Below are 24,717 nucleotides of genomic sequence, written 5' to 3'. Positions count from 1 at the left end.
CCCTCAACTAACGTCCTTGTCCTATAATCCTAGTCTGTATCCTACTATACTAGTTAATTGTTTGCATTGTCGACCGCCCCTTATAGACTACAATCTTCACGAAAAGCAGGAATTATGTCTTATTTATCTTTGACTCCTCAATGTTTGTTGATTGAGTGACTGAATATGAATGATCTGATATTCACATCACATAATTAGATTTGTTTCCCACGGGCATTCTTGAAGCACCTTGGCTTTATTTTATTTCAAATGAAATCTGGAGCACTCAGGGTGTTGTTACAACCCACTAGGATATCACGTCAATTCTTCATGAATATTCATGATGCAAATTCAACCCTATTTACTTGTAAATGCTAAAGATAATTTATTCCAACAGAGTATCAATGTCTGTGAAATAGAACACACCCAATTCTTCCTGCTTCAGATCAAATTAAGCAGCAATTCTAAGAAGAGAGCAATTTTGCTAGCTTGTGTACAGGTTCAGAATTTCTCACCACTAAATTTTTGTCAAACTTTTTACAAATTAGAGCTTCTATGTCTAGCCATGATGGAGTAACGAAAGTCAATATTATCCTCTTGCCTTCAACAACTCAAAAACCAAGCAAGATTCATAGTGCGGGGTGAAAAATCCCTAAAACCAAAGAAAGAAATAAGGTGAGCTCTGTGGCTGCCCAGCTTATTGCCAATGGCAGTTTCCAGGCAACAGCGCAAGGGGGAGAGAGCCCACACAGACCTGGCAGTCTCATTAAATGAAGTATACAGAGATCAAAGTTCAGGCAAGTTAAAGAGACTAGAATTTTCAGGAATGAATATGAGAGAAGGGAGTTTCACAGGGAGCAAAAGTGCTCCAAAGAGCTACACAGGGCACTCCTTGAGTATTTGGCTGAGTACTGATCTCTGCATGTGTGAGAAGAAACTACTGAGGATGGAGAAGAAAGATGCAAAAGCTAAAGAGCAGGAAGCTGCTGGATAACGCCCACAGGTCAAGTAAGACATGGAAGTCTGCGTTCCCACAAGCTAGAGTGGAAAAATCTTGCATCACATGGACCATTGGGTAGAGTCCTTAAAAAGGCATTGCCTTAGTAGTGGAATTATATCACCTTAAATTAAATACCAACCTGGATTTACCTAAACAAAGACTAGGAACAATAAAGCCACAAACTAAAGGAATACAATAAAATCTAGTATCCATGACACTTGATGTCTTGCATCTATTCAAAATTACCAGGTCTAGGAGAAACAGGAAAATACGAGACACAAGCAAGGAAAATTCATTCAAAAGAAATTGACCCAGAAATGACAGATGTTGGAAACACCAATTAAATACACTCCACATGTTCAAAAGGGTAGAAGCATGATGAAGAGAGAAATGCAAGATGGAAGAAATATCCAGATCAAACTTCTAGCAATGAAAAATACAGTATCGTCAATGAAAAAGATACTGGATGGGATTAGCAGAAGATAAGATACTGCAAAAGAAAAGACAATGGAACTTAGCAATGGAAAATATCCAAAATGAAGTACATAAATTAAAAAGACTGAAAAAAGAAATAACAGAGTATCAGTGACTTATAAAATAATAGCAAGCAGTCTAATATACATGTAATTTGGATATGCTGATAGGTGGGCAGAAAAAAATATCTGAAGAAATAATAGCTGAGACAGTTCAAATTTGTGAAAACTATAATTTACAGATCCAAGATGCTCCATGAATCCCAAGCAGAATAAACATAAAGAAAATCATGCCAAGGCAAATCACAATCAAACTGCTAACAACAACAAAAAAAAGTGAGACAGAAAAAATCTTAAAAGCAGCCAGAGAAAAAAACACAATAAATAAAGTAAAACAAAATTAAAAATGATCATAGACTTCTCATCAGAAACCACTAGGGCCGGAAGACAATAGACCAACATCTTTAAAGTATTGAGAGAAAATATAATAAACTGTCAAAGTATGAAGAAAAAGTACTAATATTGTCTTTTATAATAATGTACTAACTACTATGAGAGGCACTAGTCTGGAAAATTTGGGGGTAAATATTTAATTTCCTTTTTATGGATTTAGATACGATCTCAAAAGCATAATTGTTGGGCGGAAATAATGTGAAAGAGAGAAAGAGGGAAAGATATTGAAATGAGAGTCGACCAATCAGTAGACGATATGAAGAATAAACATTTGGGCATATCTTAAGGGAACTGGACATGGCGTGGCATCGTGGACTGTTTTGAAAACCCCAAGTTCCAAGAACAGCCACGGACAATATTGCTGCAAGTCCCCAGTGTTATTCAATATACTCAGACTTTGAGAAATGTACTAATGGAGGAACGGAGATGGATCCTGGAGGGAAATTAACTCCTCAGGGAAGGTGTAAGGCTAAAATGAGGGTGTCTGCTCTGGGGTTATTTTGCAAAAAAGAAAAGCACATCCCCATATATATATAGGAGTAAACGTTTAGGAATAGGGGATTTTCCGTGCAGTTCTCAACTTCAATACTTTTCTCCTAGACTATGGGCAAAGAAATATTTTATGTAAAATTTTAATAATTTCCTGCCACACTGTAATTTCTGTTACCTTAAGATTTTAGTCAAATCTTATGCACTTATACTGTTTTGTGTGATAATTCAGTAAATACTAAAGAGATGACAAAAGGACAGGAAGTGTGGTGAGCCTCATTTTCACCCCTCTGTTAGGGAGAGTGTGAAAGAAACAGCATCTCATCTTCAGCAAGGAGAGAGGAGTGTAGCAAAGACTGTAGAACAGCAAGGGTGAAATTCTGAATGGACAACTAGACTGTGGATGTAAGACACCCACCTTTCCTCTCTACTCTCCCCGAAAGAGAGTGACATTTATGGGAACAGGAACTGACACTTAGGTTACATACTAAGATAATACAATATTCATTCATTCATTCAATACTGAGTAAACATAATAAAATTAGATCTCCATTCACTTATTCATTCAATATTTATTGAGTGTCTTCATGTACTGTATACTCTTCCAAGTGCTGAAGTTAGAGCAGTAAATGGAAACAACATTCATGCTCTCAAGAAGCTTCAATTCTAGTAGAGTAATAGTAAGCAGGCAGTAAACAAGTTAACACATATATCAAGAAAGAAAATAAGTACTAAAATAATATAAATAAGACAACACAAGGGACAGGGAGGGATGGAGGTGTGGGCTAAAATATTTTCGATAAGGAAGGTCTCTCTGATAAGGGAACAGTTTAGCAGACACTGGAATAAAGAGAGAGAGGGCGCCATATGAATATCTGGGTACAGTATTCTATGCAGAGGAATTATAAGGAGCAAAAATCCCACAGAAGGAGAATGAGGAACAAGGAGGCGGCTAAGGCTGTTAGTGACGAGCAAGCATGGGGGACTGTCAGAGAAACATCCCAGGCACGCAGAGAGCCTCATGGGACATGTTAACGATTTCATTTTACTCTGTGAGATGAGAAGCCATTGGACAGTTGTGAGCAAATTTGACTTAATGTTTTAAAAGGAGCATTCTGGCTGCTACACTGACAATAAAATATAAGATGATGTGGATGGAAGCTAGAGGACTTATGAGAAAGCCATCACGATTTCCAGAGAAAGTGGTGACTTGGACCAGGATGGTAGAAATAGTTGTGAGCCATGGTCAGAGTCTGGATACGCTCCTTAGAATGTGCTGATGGTTTACATTCTAGATGTGAAAGACAGAGAGTCAAGGATGACTCCAAGTTTTTGACCCGAGGAAACGCAAGGATACAGCTGCCATTTACCTCAGCAATGGGGAAGACTGAAGGAAAAGCAGGTTGAGGAGCTGTCATGTGAAACTGTTTTGGGCCTGTTAAGGATAGCTTGCTATAAAGATCAGTGCCTTGGAGACATCCAGCGCAGATGTTGAGTGGAATGGGTCAATGAGCCTGGTGTTCAGGAGGGATTCAGTCAGGGCTGGAGATAGAAGAGCTACAAATACAGTCATCATTTTTCAGAAAACTATTTAAAGCCCTGGGACAGGATGATATGACGTAGGAAGTGATTTGAATAGAAAACATAAGAACTCTGGGGAGAGGGCTCTGGGATATTCCTGAATTTGGAGGTCAGGAAGATGAGCGAAGGAGACTGAGCAGAAACAGCCAGAGGGATAGAATAACAAACACAAAGTGGTATCTCCAAGGCTCTGTGAAAAGTGTTTGATGGAGGGCATGAGACCCCTATTAAATGAAAGGGCCAGGAGGACCAACGTGTGAGAGTAGACATTAAAGTTCCCACTTACATTAACTGACCAATTGTCAGTGCTTAGCTCCCTTCCTAGAAAAAAATCAGATGAGATCACTCATTCAGATAATTAAGCTGACATTCTGTGTTCAGCAGAATATGCAGTGACTCCCCAATATTCAATATGTACCTGGCAGCACTAAGAAAATGCTGGCTACATTTGCATTTGTGAATTACAAACGTTTTATAGGTTCCACTTTATTCAAACAAAGGCTCTTTTCTTATTACTCTGTTTTTAGCCTTTCTGTAACATTAGCTTGCTATGGAGCAGGCATTCCACTGAGCTCAGCCCCTGCACTCAAGGCCCCTTGGCCTCTTCTCAAGTCCCTAGAGGAGAGGCCGTGCACAGAGAGTAAAGGCAATGAGCAGTCTGGTGGGGCAGGATGGGGGCTGTTCCAGTGAAGAAGGCACCTGGGCAGAGGGATAACCTGTTCTAAGGCACAGACTTACAAGGGGCCCTGCGGGCCTGCTAGCTGTGTACTCCCTGCAGAAGGTGAGGTGATGAAAGACGGAGCTAGAGAGAGCAAGAGGAGCTGGTCCATGGAGGGTCTGAATGTGTCATGGGACAGTGTTGGGGCTTTGATCCTGAAAGTGCTTACAGACCTAATGAATAAACTGTACGTATTGAAAAATTATACCGATGTGTGAAAACAAAGTTTCTTTAAGCATTATTACACATAGGAGACCCTCTAATAAGTATTGTATCACACAAATGAGTAATGCAAACAAGACCAACATTCACTAGCTACAAGAGCTGACAATTAGATTCGCGATCTCAACCTAGAAAAAGTGCTACATACCTCGTTGCTGAATATCACTATGGTCACCTTCGAAGGACTCCCCTTGGGAAGCTATGCACCGATGCCAGTGCCTAGTCCACCCTTCACAGCAATTTTGGAACTCTTTTTCTGGAATGGCCATCAGAGCTGTCGTCATATTACCCTTGATGTCTTGAATGTCATCAAAATGTCTTCCTTTCAATATTTCCTTTATCTTCGGGTAAAGAAAGAAGTCACTGGGGGCCAGATCAGGTGAGTAGGGAGGGCGTTCCAATATAGTTATTTGTTCACTGGCTAAAAACTCCCTCAAAGACAGTGCTGTGTGAGCTGGTGCATTGTTGTGATGCAAGAGCCATGAATTGTTGGTGAAAAGTACAGGTCGTTTTTGTCTAACTTTTTCATGCAGCCTTTTCAGCACTTCCAAATAGTATACTTGGTTAACTGTTTGTCCAGTTGGTATAAATTCATAATGAATCATTTCTCTGATATCAAAAAAGGTTAGCAACATTGTTTTGACTCTTGATTTGGACTGACGAAATGTTTTTGGTCATGGAGAATTGGCTGACTTCCATTGTGCACTTTGACACTTTGTTTCAGGGTCGTATTGGTACACCCATGTTTCATCACCAGTGATAACATGGCCCAAAACATCATCTTGCCTCTCCAAAAGGTCTTTGATTCTCCTTTGCTTTTGTTCATTGATGGCTCCTTCAGGACCATTTTTGCACACACTTTTGTCATGCCAAGATTTTCAGTTAAGATTTTCCTAACTGTTTCTCTATTGATGTTTACTTGGTCTGCTATGCTTCTCAGTCAGCCAACGATTTTGACACACAATTCGACAAATTTTTGCAATATTTTCATCAGTTCCACTCGTTACTAGCCACCCTGACCTCTCTACATCAGTAATGCATTCTCCCCTCTCAGAAAAACATTTAATCCCTTTTTACACTACCGTTTGCTTCATGGCATTATCCCCATAAACTTGGACTAACCTGTCCCTGATTTCACTTCCACTCTTACTCTTGCCAAGTTTAACAAGAAATTTAATGTTTGTTCATTGCTCTAATTCAAGCTCAGACATTCTCGTGATGGCACACAAAAAGACACAACAAAAACAATGAATGCCACTCAGCAAAACACTGCCACACGTCGACACGAACACAGCTGTGAGACACTGATATACCAAGGTTAAGAAACCTTACCGAGCTGTTACAGCGCTGCCTATGTAAGTGCACGGTGGCAAGTTCATGAACTTAATTGTCAGACCTTGTATTTACCAGTATATGTGTAAACATTTTAGAAATACTATGCATATTTTGATTGGAAATGAGGTTTATCAACTCATTAGAAGAATTTTCCACTAGACTCTCTAAGAAAGCACTTCCTTAACTAACTTCAGGTCCTGTGATATTCTTAAAAATCATAAAACTGCATTCCCCTTGAGGTAAAACTATAATTCAGGCTTTTGACAAATTTATATTGTGCATTAGTGAGGCTTTAATGTTTTTCTTTTATTTTTTAGTGTTAAGTTAGTTATTAAACTAGTACTAGCTATTAAAATAGTATTAAATATTCATATCACATTCTAAATATTTTGATATCCTAGTTAAAGGAAAAGTAAGATGAATTAATAAATGGATAATAAAATAATATGTGCTAAAAATATTATTTTCTCCCAATCCAAATATTTGGATATTCTAGCAGAAAATTACCCCAATTATCTACTGAATAAAGTTAACTGTTTTGCAATGGCAAAAAACTAATTGTGTTTTCAAGCAGTTACCATGTTATTGAATTTTGCTCAATATCTACAATATGAGAGACTAATGGTCTCTCATTAAAAGTGACATTAAAAGTTTTTTGTGCCAAAGAAAATGGGTTTCGTAAATTTGTATTTTTACAGAAGCTCTCCAGAAGCAAGCTGAGCTATGTTCATGTTAGGAATGTATCCTTAATACTACTTCTAATGTCAAAACAGTGAAAATAATGAGGCTTATTATTTAGAACAGATTTATTTTTTTACACTTACAAGAACAACATTACACATCCACAAATAAAGCTCATTAACATACAAACATGTTGAAAGTTCCTTAAATACTTAGTACTTGCGTATTTTCCTCATTTGTAAATACATGTGTAAGGAACATACCCAGGCCCTGAGAACACAAGTCTGACAAAACACAGACTAGCCTCACACTGCTAGTAAAGCATGCGGAGAGATGGAAAAGATAAGAATGTACGATAAAGGTGAAAACAAAAGGGCTATGGAAATTTGGAGTCTGGAAAGGGCATTCCGACCTGAAATAATCAATATTGACTTTGTGTGGAGATGAAACTTGAGCTAGACCTTGATGGATGGACAGGCTTTAAATAAGCAGCCGTGTTGAGTGAAGCTACTCCTGACTCAGCAGATAGCATGAGCCAGGGGAGGAACGGACCCTGTAGTCAGGAGACAGAGAGCAGACCCTCTGTCTACTCAGAGGGCATTCCCAGAGGTTTGGAAAAGTACAAGTGGCGTCCGATTTTGGGGAGCCTGGAGTGCGGCGCTAATGAGTTTGTCCTGCAGGCAGTGGTGCCAGAGTCTGAGCAAGAGAATGACACTCGGAGATGATTATTTAAGGAAAAGTAATCTGTATGTAATGAGTAAGCTGGATTGAAAAAAGAGAATATAATAGAGCCAGGGAGAAGGGCTGGGAAACTGTGCCATCACCTGATGCTCAGGCAAAAAGACCTGGTTTAGGAGGTAAGAATGGACATGGAAAGCCAAAAGGCGGGAGGAGTAAAGGGTGACTCTAAAAGGCCAGGTGTATAGGAAAACAGTGACGTATTGAAAGGAAACAGAGAGTACTAAACGAATGACAGGATTCGGGGCCAACAATGATTTTGGTTTTCGATGTCTTGATTTTGAGACTGAATTCCTCTCTTGAAGTCATTGAGGGCGGTGCCAACAAGGGCTGGAAAACTGCCACTGTTGCCAGGAACAGGGGCTCTGAAGTATATTCCTACTTGCTACCAGCTGCAGCTTATGAAAATAGAATGATCTCGCCCTGGAATGCAGAGAAGGCAGTATACAGACATACTTTCATAGGCATGCTTCATTGAAGCATGGCTATTCAAGTTAAAGGGGAATCGCTTTGCCCACAACGTCACCCCCTTAAGAAATCTTTCAGGAAAATATAATCAATTTTGTGACTTGGAGGAAACATAATCTAGACCAATGATTCTCAAATTTTATCATACATCAGAATCCCATGGAGGACCTGTTAAAACACAGATCGCTGGGCCCTACTGCCAAAGTTTTGGATTCAGTAAGGAGAGGAGAGGATAGAAGAGAAGAGAGGGGAATATTTAGAAGAGGGAAAGGAAATACTTAGATGAGAAAGCAACAGGAGAGGACTGGAGAACCTTAGCCCTTCTTGATCTAAGATATTGTTTCATTGGGAAGATTAGAACCGACTCTCTCGGGTCACTTTTTCAGAGTTGCAGCCAAGATTGTTCCCACGGTGATGCTACAGCTACTCCTAGAAGTGAAGCTCCCATGTAAGAGCTGCGAGTTGAAGTGTGGACACTTCTTTTTAAACCTTCTTATTCAAGAAAAGGGCAAAGGAATAGTATTGACTTACGATCAGGTACTCACCAGAGAGAAATGATCTCCTGGTATATTTTAAATTCCAGACCTTCCAGGAAAAAATTAACAAGTGACATTTGTTTTTGTTTTGTTTTGTGATATACCCGAAGTAAATGAAACTCAGCCCCTTTACAAAGCACAAGGTATTAGAAAGCTATTAAATCATGTGGTCAGTATATGTTAATACAGTATTTCATGGAGGTCCAATAAATCTTGAGAGAAAACTTTTGCTTGAAAGAAAATTATATTACATAGGATGCTTTTGGTTGCAAGTGAGAGAGAACTCACATCAGACAGGTGGCTACACTGAAGGGAATGCATTGTTTATGTGTCAGAAAAACCTAGAACTGGTGCTGGTCCCAGGCAGAGACCACTCCAGCAGTTCAGTGCTGTTACCAGGAAGCCAGTCTGCCTCTTCAGCTCTGCTCTGTGGTACCAGCTTCATCCTAACATACAAAACAGCATGTCTGCTTTTGTAGTCTTAACATAGCTGCCAACCGTTTCTAGGACCAGATCCTATTCACATCCTGCAGGGATGGTTATTTTTGACCCAAAAGTCTCAACAGAAACTTGGGCAGTGAATTCTACTGCTTCAAACATATGCCAACACCTAAACCTGTCGCTATAGAAAGAGACGAGGGCGACAGGGATGGGATGTGAGGATTGGCGTAGGGGACAGGGCTCCGCTGCTACAGAGCTGGAGTGGAGTCAGCAGCTATGGGCCATATTGTGATATGGTACCATTTTAATTCCATTCCTCTTTACCCAGGAACTAAACCCTCTTTCTCAACAGCAGACACTTAACTTATTTAAGAGCAGTCACTGAGTTTGATGAGGGGAGAAGAGGCCCATCATATAAAGCGCAGGGGTGAGGAGGAGCTACCCAGTCCAAAGTCTCCTTTCTTTCTCTCCATAGAGAAATCATGCTCAGAAATTGTGTGCACAATAGACGGGTTGGACATTTATTTTGTAAAAAAAAAAAAAAGGAGAAAGGGGTCCTTTCTGGAATTTGGCTCAGAAACGAACATGCTTATTTTAGAAGCACTTTGGCCGATCAAAGTACTAAAAATCACTCTTGAATTGCTTCTTCTATTCTTGACAGACTTAAATCTTAGCCTCATAATGAACTGGCAGAATGAGACGGCTGAGAAAGTAATGACGGCAATTTTGACAGTTTCTGTGCTGCTTTGCATGAGTCACTGCTCCTCAGGAAAGCAGAAAGAAGAGAGAGGCATGGCTGAAAACTGGCCCCGAGTCTTAGAATGAACCACATGCACAGTTCCCACCCTCATCCTCACCCTGTTATAAAGCCTCCAGGCCATGTGCACACTGTGGTGAAAACACTAGCAGACAATTGTATCAGCAAATACAGTTTGTGCAATTCTATTCACCAACCGGAGTGGAGGGGTCACATTTGTTTATGTAACAAGTTTCTCAGAATAAACTGAATGTGCAAGTTCTCACGAAACCCACAGGGACCTGAGGTGGCTCACTCCTCAAAAGTGGTCAGCGATTTCTAAGGACAACAGGGAGAAGAGCTGCTGACAGTGCTTCTCAAAGGCAAGACTGTGCAAAGATAGTTTATTGCATAAGACGCAATTATTAGAATTACGTTCTCTTTAAAATAAACAGAGCCTCAGAGCCTGTGCTCAGAGCCTCACCAACCCCAATATATAGTTGCCTTGCCACCATTAATATACAGGTCCATTACATTCCTATGAGTACTTCATTTTTTGTCTTCCCTCAAAATTTGAGAGCACTGCCCATTTGGGAAGATGTGCTTTCTGCTATGCTGTTTATTGATTATTCCCATCTAGGCCATAAAGCCCGTTCTAATGCCCTTTCCTCTGAACTCCTATTGCAATTATAATGCACATGACCCATCTGGCAGTTCTCACGCACTCTCTAATGCTGTTAAGTGGGGCTTGTTTTTCACGTTGCTATGTCTCATCTCCCCAACTATATTATAAGCAATTCAGGAATGTTATAGTCTTTGAATTCCCTGGTATTCAATAAAGTGACTTGAGTTAGGCTATAAGCTCATTGAGGGAAGGGACATTCATTCCTTATTTTGTTTTGCACGGTAACTCTGAGAGCCCTACCCTAACATATAGCATACCTTCAATAAATATTTATTGAATGAAATAATAATTACATTAATGCTGGATGCTCAAGAAGTATTCGTTAGGTTGAATCGTACTACTGCTGATCTACTATTAGCTGGACCTATGTTGGAATTCTTTTTTCAATAGCTGTGTGATTTTCATTAGTAATTTAAGACAAATCCGTGACTTCGTGGCCTAGTACTGCTCTAGGATACATGTGGGACTCAGACACACACACAAAGGTAGAAATTCCAGTTTCTGTTCCCGAGGAAGCCATGCTTCATTTCCATCTCCAGTACTTCAGCCTTACTTTTATATACCCTCTTCTTACCCAAGCATGCCTTTGTAAGTGGGCTAATCTCACCAATAATCCAGGTAATTGTTCAACACTGGAATTTAATCCCTATCAATTAGCACAATGATACGGCCCTCTAGGCACTCTACTGCATGGATGGGAACCAAGGAAAATCGAAGCTGTTGACTTTGCTGTACACTCTATGGGGTGGTTCTAGCAAACACATCCTTTTCTGCTAAGATCATCAACTCTCAGAGACACCCATGCAACACTGGAAATCCCCGTGCTATTCCTTCATTTAAATTCATAGTTTAGGAAAAGAATGTCCGCTGTAGTGCGACTCTTCATTTTGTATACTGCCATGGCTGAGGAAGTCGGGCAGTGCACGCTGCTTTCTCCTGTTTGTTTGCAAAAGCACCATTCTTCTCCAGCAATAGAATTACTGGGACAGGTTCCTTTGCTGTGTGTACCTAGCAGCTTCCCAGCTCCAGGCAAGTGCCTAGCAAGGGGCTCTTCCTCTAAATGCATTTTCAGAACTCCCACTATTCTGAGGAGGAATTACAGTTCTTCCATTCTGATTTTTAGTTGGCAGATGATGGCAGCGATGAGTATTTATTTAGCAAATACAGCAAAATCTTCTGTGTTCACTTGTGAGAAGGGCTCTCATGCTACCTTTGTGGCCTGAATTCCAAGGGGTCACAATTATGAGGCCACAAGACTGTGTTCATGACCAACTTTGATTGCCAGATACTTTACAGGCAACTTTCTCTGACTCACTGAGTATTTGGTACATGAGAAAATTGGCTCCCGGTACACAAACTAAGAATGAGTGCAATTTTCTGGAGATTATGCTAAGGGTTTGTGGTATTAAATGTCTAGTGCAAAGATCTATCTTGGAATACATGGTCCAAATGAAGTCATTCATTTTCCTGAACAATTTTCTGTTTTGTTTGTCTAAAAAAGACATGTTTTGTGGGTTGGCTGTTTAAAAGGAGTAACAGAAAAATTAAGGACTTTTAAAAACAGAAACTTACTAAAAAAATGACACTAAGGAAGTTTTTCAAAAACAATTAAGTCATGTTAATTCAACATTCATATTTAACCCACAGATTGTGGTTATATGATATATATATTTTGCCATACCTCACACTCAAAAGTTGTCAAAGGAAAACTTCACATCTTGTCCCCAGACTTGTTCCTGTTCCTGATTTCTCTATTTGTACCATCTCTTCCAGCCATTTAGATTCAAAACCAGTACTCCTCAAACCCTTCCTCTCAATGAATCCCAATTTCCAATCATTTTCCAAATCTGGTACTATCCCCTGCCTTTCACATGGAATTTTAACATAACTATACACCTATGTCTTGCCCCACCATAGTTCATTCTATCCAAACCCTTTTAATACTTCATTCCCTGTGAGCTCCATTACCTTGTGTGACAGCTCCTAAACCAGGTGTTAAGGCGCCTTCCCATTTGGGCCAATGTACCTTTTCGATCTTTCTTCCTGCCACTACCAGTAATCTGGTCCCCATAACAGTAAAGCCATAAGCCCTTAACCTCCATGCCCTGTGCTTTAAGACCCTTTGATCACTCTGTTTCCTCAGTTGGAAGTCTCTCCAACTCTTCAAAGGCCACTTTCCCCAGAAATTTTCTAAAATCACCCTAACCAGATATGCCCTCGCTCTTAAATCTCAAATGTGAATCTTATCCTGCATTCCTTGCACTTAAATAAGATATTGTCTCCTAAGGGTTGAGAATGTGTCTTACTATTGTCTGAAGCTTCTACAGTACCCATGACACTACTTTGCATATAGTAAGAGCTCAGTACATTAACAAATGTACAGTTTCGGGAAGCAGACCCAAGATAGCAGAGTAGATAAACACTGTGCCTCCATCCTTTCGTAAACACATTAAAATTACAACTAAACTATAAAACAATCAACCTAGAGAACCATCTGAAGTCTAGTGAAATAGAAGTCCTATAGCTAAACATATAAAGAAAAATTCATGTCAAAACTGGTGAAAAGAGGTGAAGTTGTGGAATGGGCCCCAAACCTCCATGTGGCGGTTGAGAATTAGGAGGGATATCTCAGTCGTGGAGGTTCACCACGGAGGAGCAAGGGACCCCAGCATCCCACACAAGGATCCCCAGCCTAGAGAACCAGTGCCAGGAAAGGGAGCCCCCACAACATCTAGCTGTGAAAAACATCTGCATGGGAGGGAAGGCGGCATGAATCTCAGGCATCCTTTTAAATGGCCCACACACAGACTCACTCGCTTGCCGGCACTCAATTTGGGCTCCAGCGGAGGGATGGGACTCAGGAGGTGATGGAGGCATATGAGGGGCAGACTGAGGTATGTGGCTTTGGAGGTGAGGGCTACAGGACAGGCGGACGCCATCTTTAATGTGTTGAGCCCGCTCCCTATTCTTACAGCCAAATCAAAATCCGACTGGTTCGCTGAACTCTGTTGCTCTACCTTGCTGACTCATTAGCCCCCTTGCTGACCCTGACCCACCCAACTCCTCCACTTTCTTCGTAAGCAGCCACCACCTGCATTGCACCCTTTCTTATAAAACTATCACAGTCCAAGGGCCCCAGGAGGGTGGCAATTGGCTCCAATGTGCTCTGAGACTTCTACTGAGTAGCTCTAGGCCCAGCACTGGCACCAAACCAGAGTCTACATTAAGCCGGTGACCACAACTCTTCCCACTCTAGTGAGTCCCTAAGGCCATTCCTCACCCAACTTGTGTACCACATGAGGCTTTATCAGTGGTTGAACCTGAAGGCAGCCAGGTTTCAGCAGGCCTTGGAGTGTCCTAGGTTTTTGCAGAGCTACCCCAGGCCTGGTACTGATGGCAGCCATCCTCAGTTTGTAGCATGGTCTCTCCCATATGCCTCCAGGTTTAGCAAAGGCAGCGAACATGGGTTGCTTTGTAGCTCTTACCAGGTAGTCCCTGGATGGTCACAGGCAGTAGGTGACCGGGGCCTGCACCAGAGCCCCTCCCAAGAAGCGCCAGAACCAATATACCTGGAGGTTGGCTTCAAACCACAGCAGAGCACTGCCCAATTAGCCCCGCAAGTGGCACACACAAAGGGCGGTCTCAACAGGCACCAGAGCCCAGTGGGGTGAATCCCACTTGCTGGGGTAAGCTCCCTGCACAGCAGCTCATGAGCTGGGATAGGGCCAAACCTCAACGCCAGTCAGCCTGAGGGTCAATCCCATCCACTGATATGCCAATAGCAACCAAAGCTCAACTATAACAGGAGGGCAAACACAAACCACACAAGGGAGCACCCGGAGCAGGTGAGCAGGGAGAACGTGCCAGGGCCCCATTGGACATCTCCTACATAAGGCTCCCCGGCCTAGACTTGGAGAAACAGCAGCCTTACCTAATACATAGAAACAAACCCAGTTAGGCAGCCAAAATGAGGAAACAAAGAATCACATGCCAAATAAAAGAACATGAGAAAAATCCAGGAAAAAAACTAAACGAAATGGAGGCAAGCAGCCTACTAGACAGAATTCACAACAATGTTCGTAAGGGTGCTCAAAGAACTTAGTGAGAACTTCAATAGAGGGTAGCAAGAATAAAAAAAGACATAGAAACCATAAAAAAGAACCAGTCAGAAGTGAAGAATACAATAACCAAAATGAATGCACTAGAAGGAATCACCAGCAGACTAGATGAAGCAGAGGATCGAATCAGTGATTTGGAAGACAAGGTAGCAGAAAACACCCAATCAGAAGAGCAAAAAGAAAAAAGAATCCAAGAAAATGAAGATAGCTTAAGAGACCTCTGGGACAACATCAAGTGTAACAACACTTGCATCATAGGGGTACCAGAAGGAAAAGAGAGAAAGCAAGGGATTGAGAACCTATTTGAAGAAATAATAACTGAAAACTTTCCTAACCTGGTGAAGGAAACAGACATACACGTCCAGGAAGTGCAGAGAGTCCCAAACAAGATAAACACAAACAGGCTCATGCCAAAACACATTAGAATTAGAATGGCAAAGGTTAAAGACAAAGAGAGAATTCCAAAAGCAGCAAGAGAAAGCCAACTAGTAACTTATAAGGGAGCCTCCATAAGATTGTCTGATTTCTCAACAGAAACTTTGCAGGACAGGAGGAATTGGCAAGAAATATTCAATGTGATGAAAAGTAAGGACTTTTCTAAGATTACTCTACCCAATAATGCTATCATTTAGATCCAAAGGACAGATAAACAGCTTTGCAGACAAGAAAGAGCTAAAGGAGTTCATCACCACCAAATCAGTATTACAAAGAATGTTAGAGGGACTTCTTTAAGATGGAAAAAAGAAAAAAAAAGAAAAATTATGAAAAATGGAAATAGCTACATATCTATCAACGATTACTTTCAATGTAAATGGATTAAATGTTACCATCAGAAGACATAGGAGGGCTGAATGAATAAGAAAACAAAACCCTTACATATGCTATCTACAAGAGACCCAGTTCAGATTGAAAGACACACACAGACAGAAAGTAAAGGACAGAAAAAGTTATTTCAAGAAAATGGAAACAAACAAACAAACAAAAATCTGGGGTAGCAAAACTTATGCCAGACAAAACAGACATTAAAACAAAGGATATAACAAGAGACAAAGAAGGACTGAGTGATCCGATTTCTGGGTATTCATGAAGAAACCTAAATGCTACTTTGAGGAATCACGTGCATCCATATGTTCACTGCAGTATTGTTTACAATGGCCAAGATGTGGAGGCAGCCTGGGTGTCTGTCCATGGATGAATGGATAAAGAAGAGGTGCCACATATATACAATGGAGTACTGCTCAGCCAGGGAAAGGAATGAGTTCTTGCATCTGTGGCAGCATGGATGGACCTGGAGGGTGCTGTGCTCAGTGGCGTGTGTCAGAGAAAGACAGGTGCACTGTGATTTTGTGTATGTGCGGAATCTAAAGAACACAATAAGCAAGCAAACAAAACAGAAACAAACTCATAGATACAGAGAACATTTTGATGGTTAGCAGATGGGAGGTGAGTTGGGAGTGGGTGAAAAAGGGGAAGGAATTAAGAAGTACAAATAGGTTGCTACAAAGTAGTCATAGGGGTGTAGGGTAAAGCATAAGGAATATAGTCAATAATACTGTAATTACTATGTATGGTGTCAGATGGATACTAGATTGTTGGGGTGACAGATAGGAGGGCATTAGGGACAGGGTGAAAAGGTGAAGGGATTAAGAAACACAAATTGGTAGTTACAAAGTAGTCATGGGGATGTAAAGTAAAGCATAGGGAATACGAGTTTCATCAATAATATGGTAATAACTATGTGTAGTGCCAGGTGGGTACTAGACTGGTCAGGGGGATCACTTCTGATAAATGATAAATGCCTAACCATATGCTGTACACATGAAATTAATATAAAATAATACTGAATGTCAACTGTAATTGAAAATGTTTAAAAGTGGGGGAAAGGAGAAAGGCATAAGAGGTCCAAATTTCCAGGTGTAAAAGTAAGTCACGGGGATGTAATGTACAGCATAGGAAATATAGCCAATAATATTGTGATAGACGGTACGGTGTCAGACGGTTGCGGGACGTATCATGGTGATCACTTCTTTAGGTACATAAATGTTGACTAACTATGGTGTACGCCTGAAACTAATATTGTATGTTAGCTATATTTTTAGAAAAAAATATTTTAAAAAGTACAGCTTCTGTATAAATAAGACACTAATGATTGAGTTGAAATGTCATGGTTCCCTCTGCTGCTCGCAACTCATTACTCTCAAACTCAAGTAAACGTCTGTCAGCCTCAAAAGACATCACAATAATGTCATAACAGCTCCTCTTAGAAACAACAGTCATCAGTTGACCGTTGGCTCATACTACAAATTTTCATTTTCAAGCATTTCAGTCACTGGTTTTAAATACTTCTAGGTCGATTTCAAAGGTGATTATAATAAACTGTCTAATTGCAATAGAAATACATGTAAAAGGAACCAAAAAATATATATATTCTTTTTAAAAGAGCCACTCTTACGACACTGAAATGTAATTGATGACAAAAACAATAAATGTGTTACCAGTTTAAGAACTACTTCTCTAAAGTAAACACCATAAGAGGCAGGTTTTGGGTTATTGCTATTACTGTTGTTTTTGTTGGTTACACTATGCCCCTAAAGTATCTGACTCTCAATTATAATGTCCAACTTTGGAGTTTTGGGTGGGGATGTGAGCATGCTTTCATCTCTGAACAATAAAACCTTCAACGGAAACTGCCTTAAAAAGAATGAACATTTATTATATGTACAAGTATGTATATACACACTTACGTATACACACACTTAGTATATATATTATTCATAAAACTAAAAACATTTATTATCTAACATAACAAGAAGTAGACGAGCTCTTCAAAATGGATGATTCAATGACACAATGACACCACATGGACCAGGTTCTTTCCCTGTCTCTATTCTGCTGTCCACTGATTCTCCACCATCACAGGGCTATTCCACTTGAACCTGCGGCTCGCAACAACTGGGACCGCACGCTTTCTTCTTCACTTCCAACGGCAAAGGACAAAGGGGGCCTCTATCCTAACCTTGGAAGAAGAGTCTCTCCTTTCAGTCTCGTTGGCCAGTTTAGGTCAACTGTCTACATCAAGGCACAGAGTTGTCTCCAGAGAAACATTAGGCAACAATTTGCTTACCTTTAGGCTTCCAGAATAACTTCTTTTAAAAAGGAAGATTCCACAATAACTTCTTTTAAAAAGGAAGACAGAACTACCATGGCTGGCTAAAACTCACTGAAATCAGTTTTGGGGAGGTGTACATTACTAAAAGCATACTGATACTATAAAACATGAAACAAAAGAGAGGTAGAATGGATGGTGTGGAGGAAGTCAGAATTGCAAAAATGAGCTGCTATTACTGTTCAAACAAGGAAGACCCCTCACGTCTTAAATTAAGAAGCTACAAATTTTCCAGTATAAGATTTTTAAAGGCTCTGTACATGCACTGACAGAAATTTTGTTAAAAACAGGCACCGACATTTCTCTAACAGAATCACCACCAATGACGAAATGGACCTTATTTAATGTGAGGTATAAGTTTTATGAAGTCAGGGACTACAACCCCCGTTCTCAGTGCTCTCCCCTGAGGTTTAGCAGAGGGCATGGCACAGGCGAGAGGTTCAAAAAAGTTTCTGCTTAAATAAACATCAAACATATTTCATTAAATGATGAATACTTGCCCTAGAACAGGGCATCCCACTGAAGAGAAGTCCTGGGTGGCAGATTCATTTAGCTATCAAAGGGATCCAGTTAGAGTTTTTATAGAACCAAGCTAACCCAATAAACAAAAACCATCTAGGAAGCTGCTGCCATGCTCCAAGCTAAAGATGTTCTGTAACCCCAAGAAATGTCCATCGTAAGTTTGTAGTTAAAGAAATACTGTACTTTTATCTTTATCTTTCCGAAAAAGTATAACTCAGACCACTTTGAATTATCCTTAGAGGGAAGCCGAGCATTTGACACATAGACCCTTTCTTTCTTTTTTTCTTTTTTTAAGTGTGTTTTTCCAGGACCCATCAACTCCAAGTCAAGTAGCTGTTTCAATCTAGTTGTGGAGGGCGCAGCCCACCATCCCATGGGGGAATTGAACTGGCAGTCTTGTTCAGAGCTTGCGCTCTAACCAACTGAGCTATCTGGCTGCCCCAACATAGACCCTGCTTTCACCTGGCTGCTGGAACTGTAATATTTTGTTCTCATGAGGCCCCTTTAGATATTCTCACAAAGACAGGACACAATGTAACTGGCCAACCCAACAAAATGTGGTCTCCTGGCATTCCCTGTAGTTTGATAATAAAGAAAAGAAAGATTAAGCCCAAGCTTTCCCAGTCTGCACCATCCCCTTTCTGCAGGCGTCTGGATAACTGTGGCCCAGCTGTCTCACTGACCTTCCAGGACACTGGTACTTCCCGCTTCCAAATGCCATGAAGCAGTCCAAGAAAGCATGCTTCTCTAAATTTGCCTTTTTCCAACGTTCCTGTGGGAAGAAAACATTTTTTTTTTTTCCAAATCAGCCTTATATAAATAAGCTTAACTTTATTTCTCTAGGCTAAAAATGACCTTGTACAGCTAATCCTTGCATATAAAGTTGCAGGGTTGTTGGTAATTTTTTCCAACCTGTTATTAATATCAGCCATGATTATGTTTTTGGAACGTGAACTAATAAATAAAAAAAGATTTAAAAAGAATTCTGTTAAGTGGTAAATGTAAATCAACCACAGAATTGACCTCCGAGAGGAAGAATTATTTACAACAAGGCCTAAGGCCCCATCATAAAATGGCCCTTTGTAATAAATTTAGTAGTAAGATGTTGACAGCCCTGCTGTTGCAGAAAGCCTGGGATGCAGAATGAATACATCTGGATGCCATTTTTGACAATTTTACTTAAAGGCAGAGAATAGACTAAACGACCTCTTAAGATTCTGCTCAGCCCCATAACTCCCCAATTCTTAGAAACAGTTTAATTTGCTTCATTTTTATTTTTCGTACTCCTTGGAAACCAACAACAGGAACAATTGCCTGAAGAACATGAAATGTCTTCTATCAGAACCAGGCATATTTACTTTAACATGCCCTGCTGGTCTCAGATAAAATTTTATTTTAAAGTTGGTGAAGCTTATTCCAAAAACTTTTCTGTCTGATTTGTAAATGCTGTCTATACTGCAAATTTAATCTGTACTTTGTAGCCTTAATTAGTAGAGAAATATAGCTGCTTACTGATACAGTCCTAGTTAATTTATGAATTCATACTCGCGTCATAAAAATAAATTAAAAATCAAAGGGCAATGTATATTGAAAGAAATAACTTACGGGTTTGAACAATTCCGGTTCAGGAAAATACTTTGGATTTCTATGTAGCCAAAATGGAGACAACATCAACAAGTCACCAGCAGGGACAGTGTAATTCTATGACAGAAAAATCGGGTCCAAGTCATTTTTTGAAATCTGCTCTAAAGAGAGTTTGGGTCATTAACAAATAAAGCTACAAGTATATTGTGGAGAAGACATATACATTTTATAATCAGTGGCAAGAAAATTTAACTCTTTCCTGGATGGACAGTTTCTATTTTGCAACTTAGGGCAATGACTGATTTCTAATTCTGATGATTCGTTACACGTACGTACATATTTGGTTACATGGGGAAAAAATATTAGATAAATGTAAAAATCTTAGAAACTAATATAAGTCCACTCTAATGCAGTTTTTGATGTTCAATATTGGGGATTGCGACACATATTCTTGATGATGGAAACCACAGTGGCTCTCCAGATTCTGGAACAGAAAAATCTAAGTCTGAGACAGGACACTGGCCATAGCACTGAGGAGAGGGGCAGCAGTGTTCTGTCCTAGGGGACACGCACGACAGTGTCAGTGCAGGGACAGTGGATTCTTTGTTTTTTTTTGTCACTCTAGCAGCAGCTGTTAGGGCAGAAAGAATATGAAGACAACTGGTTAGAACACACAGGATGAAGCAAGTGTCATGCGTTGTTTGGTGGGTTTTGTGCCTGAGGCTGAGGTGGCTGTGGGGCTGAGGATAAGCAGTGTTATTCCTCAGACAGCAGGCCTGCGTGATCCTTCTCCACTCGCGTGACAATAGGTTTTCATGCTATGTAAACTTATACCGAGGACAAAAACCATTTCACAGTCACCCTTACCTCACCATGCTCCGAAACCATAGGACAAACGGCTGTCCCACAGATTGTGTGTGATCACTAGATAGCTACCAACTTCACCAAGCGAAGCCATTTTATTAGTAACTCCCATCACCAATCATCAGAAGCCACATCTATTGAATCCCGCGTATTTTGAAGTGTCCTCAAGATATTTGCAAAACATTAAGTGCATGTCTCTAGGATTAGCACAACTAAAAACATGTCTTTTTATGGTAGCAGTGAGGGGAGGATGGGGAGAGGTCACCATTTTTTAACCCATTGTTGGCTCCCATGGGAGCTGAGTATTGCTGGACTCTGGTACCAGGAAAGCTGGAAAGGGTCAGATCCAAAAGTGGGAAGAAAGCGAGGCTTTTGCTGGTACCCTCTTAACCACTTTTAAAGTAGAAAGACACTTGTGAGATCCCAATCCTGTGTGCTGGTTCTACCTCTGCTGGAACTGAAGCAAGAGAGGTCATGACTGCTTCTGAAATCAGCTGGGGAGGGACCTGATATGTTCGAGGGCCGGGCTGGAAGCAGGCCTCCCGTCGGGACAATGGCTGCCCTTCCCCTTCCGACCCCATTGTCCTCTTTAGTGACTGTTGACCTATGATTATGACTTTGAGGCTGCTGACTGCTGTAGCCTACAAAGTGGGCGAGGAGAGAGAGACTTCTAACGGGGCCTCAGTCACAGCATTAACATTAGCAACAGGGAGGAGACCAAAAGGACGTTCCTGGTGAATCAGCAAATGCCAGGCTGGTGAACAGAGTAAAGGAATGTGGGAGCGGTTGTATCAAAAGAACCCTCTGAGCAAACAGACATCATCATGCCCAGTCGAAACGGTCCCAGTCATCGTTTACGTGACAAATGAAGAGAAAGGTCAAGAGGGAGACAAAACAGTCACAGGACCAGAACACAGATCACTAGCTAAGGGAAGTCACACAACACGGCCTCTCTGTGTGGTGGTGACTGCATCTCTCATGTAGATAGAATTGAACCTGGCCAGCCCACCTCACAGAGATACTGTGCGGCCAAATAAGCTTCATCAGCTAGACCGGAGATGGGGTTTTCTTGTAGAGGGTAGAGAAGGCAAGATTCTCTGTTGAAACTCAAGAAGGATACTGGAGTAAAGTGGGTGCAAGGAATGTAGAATCTTGAAGAGAAAGGAGGAATACTAGTATAAAGGCAAAGCATCCATAAGAGAAAGTCCAGAGCACACAGATTTTCTCCCAGCTCTCAGCAGGAGCTTGGCTGTTATTAGTTGTTAAAAAAAAAAAAAAAAGTACTTTAAAAATGAAAGAGTATGCTCTTTCGTGTGATTAAAAACTCTCTATAAAAATTTTGGACAATTCAGAAAGATAGAAAAAACAAAACAAAAGGAGTGCTGACAACAAAAGACAGTCATCAACGGTGAGACTTCCCTCCAACACTTTTTTATTTTTTAAACTTTTATTTATTTTAAATGTGTTTTTCCAGGACCCATCAGCTCCAAGTCAACTAGTTGTTTCTATCTAGAAGTGGAGAGCGCAGCTCACAGTGGCCCATGTGGGGATCGAACCGGCAACCTTGTTGTTAAGAGCACCGCACTCCAACCAACTCAGGCATCTGGCCACCCCTTCCCTCCAATACTTTTACCTAATAACAGCAGTTCAGTTTTTTGTTGTTGTTATTCTTTCTAAACAGTTTTTATCTTACTAAATAAATAATTTTTGAATCTTACTTTGTTAACTTAATATTATAGCATAAGTTCTTTTTAATTTATATTGTATACTCATGCATAAGTTTCTCCCCAATGCTTGCTTAAGCTTTCATTTGGGTAGATTAAGCCATGATTAAGTTCATCATTACCTATTGTTCTTTTATTTAATAAATAGTGCCATTACAAGCATCTTCTTCCACAAAGCATTTTTCATGTAAAATCTTTTAACATAGATGTTCAGAAGACATAGGACATGGATATTTTTACAGTTATTAATACATGTTGCTCAACTGTTTCCTCAAATTTTGTAGGAAAATATATTTCTAACTACAATATTTGAGTGTTAATTTCATTGCCTTATTTGCTAATCTGACATTTCCAGTGGGTTATTTTTATTGCTATCTAAAATTTTACATCTTTCTTATTTTTCATGTTATTATCTTTTACAAACTCTTGTGTTCATGTCCTAGTCTTATTAATCGATTAATATTAGTGCTTTACTATTGATTTGTGAATTCTTTCAATATTAAAAATTTTTACCCTTATGTTGTACACATATTGACATTTATTCTTAATTCTTCGTTTACATTTGAGTTACACTAAAAAAATAAGACATGTTAAATTTTGATATGGTACATTCAAATTTATTGATCTGCTTTGTGTTTTCATGGATTAATCCAAAACTTAGGCAGCTCTCTTTTCTCTACAGTAGCTGTCAAAGGTGGCTTAGGGACTTCTGGGAATCCATAAGACCTTTTCAAAGGATCTGCCAGGTTAAGTACTGTTCCTAGGGAAAAGACTCATTCAAAGTATAGGCTAGACCAATGGATTTTAATGTAACTGAATATAAAAAATTCAGATGTATTTTCAGATTGCAACAACTATTAAGAAAATAGCACTGCTGCATTTTAGTGTAGTATCAAAGAATAGCCACAAATATCTGAAAAGGCTATTAAAATACTCTTTCTTTTTCCAGCTACATGTCTATGCAAGGCTGGATTTTCTTCACTTCCATCAATGAAAACAATATATCACAACAGATTGACTGTAGACACATACATTGTAATCCAGATATGTTCTGTTAGCAAGGCATCAGATTTGCTAAAACTTAAAATGATGCTATTCTATTTTTTTTTTTTAAAACATAGTTATGTGTCATAAAACCATGCTATTAATTTAAAATGTAATGGGTTTCTTGCTCTTTTTAAATGAATTAGTAAATAAATACTTTTTAACAATTTCTCAGCTTTGGTTTCTAATACAGTTAATATAGATAGATGTAACTCCCACAAATAAAAGCTCTGTGGGGTCCTCAATCATTTTAAAAAGTATAAAGAAATCCTGAGACCAAAAACGTGGAGAACTACTGTGTACCCACTTTTATCCAGTCACTCCCAAGCCATATATTAACCTCTTCCCTCTTCATTGACTTATTACAATTCCTTTATCCTATATTAAATTTTTATGTAGAATGGGGTTTTTGTTTCTTGGTTAACTCTCCAAGTCTGTCCTATTGGTCTGAACACCTGGTCTGACATCACTATCAGGCCATTTTAATTATAGTTTTATAACATGTTTTAATACCTCATGATGATAATGAATATTCCTTAATTATTCATAATTTTCAACACCTCCTTGTTTATTCTTTCCTGGGTATTCTTGCAGATTAACTTTGTACTAAAAATATAAAACCTTGAAAAGAGAGCACAGGTAGAAGTTTAAGAGTTTCTGAAAGGTGGCATAAAAAAGAGAAAGAAGGATGGAGTAAATCAAAGAAAACAGACAGTGTGTGTTCATTTCAATGTATTCCAAGAAATAGAGAAAGGAATGGTTACAGGTGCAAAAATAAACAATAATGCCCTGTTCAGACTACACTGGGGAAGTGTAGTCGCAGAATACCTTTAGCATTCATAGCAAGAAACCTTGCCCAGTTGTCTAATAGGAGAGAAAATATGAGCCTCGTTACTACTAAACATAGATGATCCCATAGGAAATGTTTTCTATAATCCAATTTCCTGGGAACATGTTACTATACTCGGCACAGACATTCCACCTGTTTTAGAAAATATACGAAGCCCCTAAAAGGACCAAGTTGTAGGAATTTATACTATGGAAATAATTAGTAATATACACAAACATTTATCTATAAGAATGTTCATCTTTACACTGTTTATGATAGTGAAAAATGGAAGCCTCGTTCATATTCAAGAACAGGGAGCTGATTTTAAAAA

General features: G+C 39.8%; 1 protein-coding gene across 4 annotated transcripts in view; it reads right to left on the bottom strand.

Annotated features, from left to right (window-relative positions):
- CYP39A1 (cytochrome P450 family 39 subfamily A member 1) overlaps positions 1-24,717 on the bottom strand; it is a 74,078-nt gene that overhangs the window by 5,495 nt on the left and 43,866 nt on the right. For 3 of the 4 annotated variants that reach the window (XM_019734713.3, XM_088795674.1, XM_019734714.3), the window contains 2 exons: positions 19,947-20,042; positions 19,025-19,113 (listed from right to left, as the gene is read on the bottom strand). In XM_019734713.3, the coding sequence (XP_019590272.3) occupies positions 19,025-19,113; positions 19,947-20,042 (185 nt within the window). Of the gene's footprint in view, positions 1-5,237; positions 5,257-19,024; positions 19,114-19,946; positions 20,043-24,717 lie in introns of those variants that run through there. The other variant, XM_074333033.2, reaches the window with a different exon arrangement.

This window comes from Rhinolophus sinicus, chromosome 2 (genome assembly GCF_057876585.1).
Source record: "Rhinolophus sinicus isolate RSI-liver-muscle chromosome 2, RSI-T2T, whole genome shotgun sequence".
Taxonomy (NCBI): Eukaryota; Metazoa; Chordata; class Mammalia; order Chiroptera; family Rhinolophidae; genus Rhinolophus; species Rhinolophus sinicus.
This window is presented reverse-complemented; position numbering and strand designations above follow the sequence as displayed.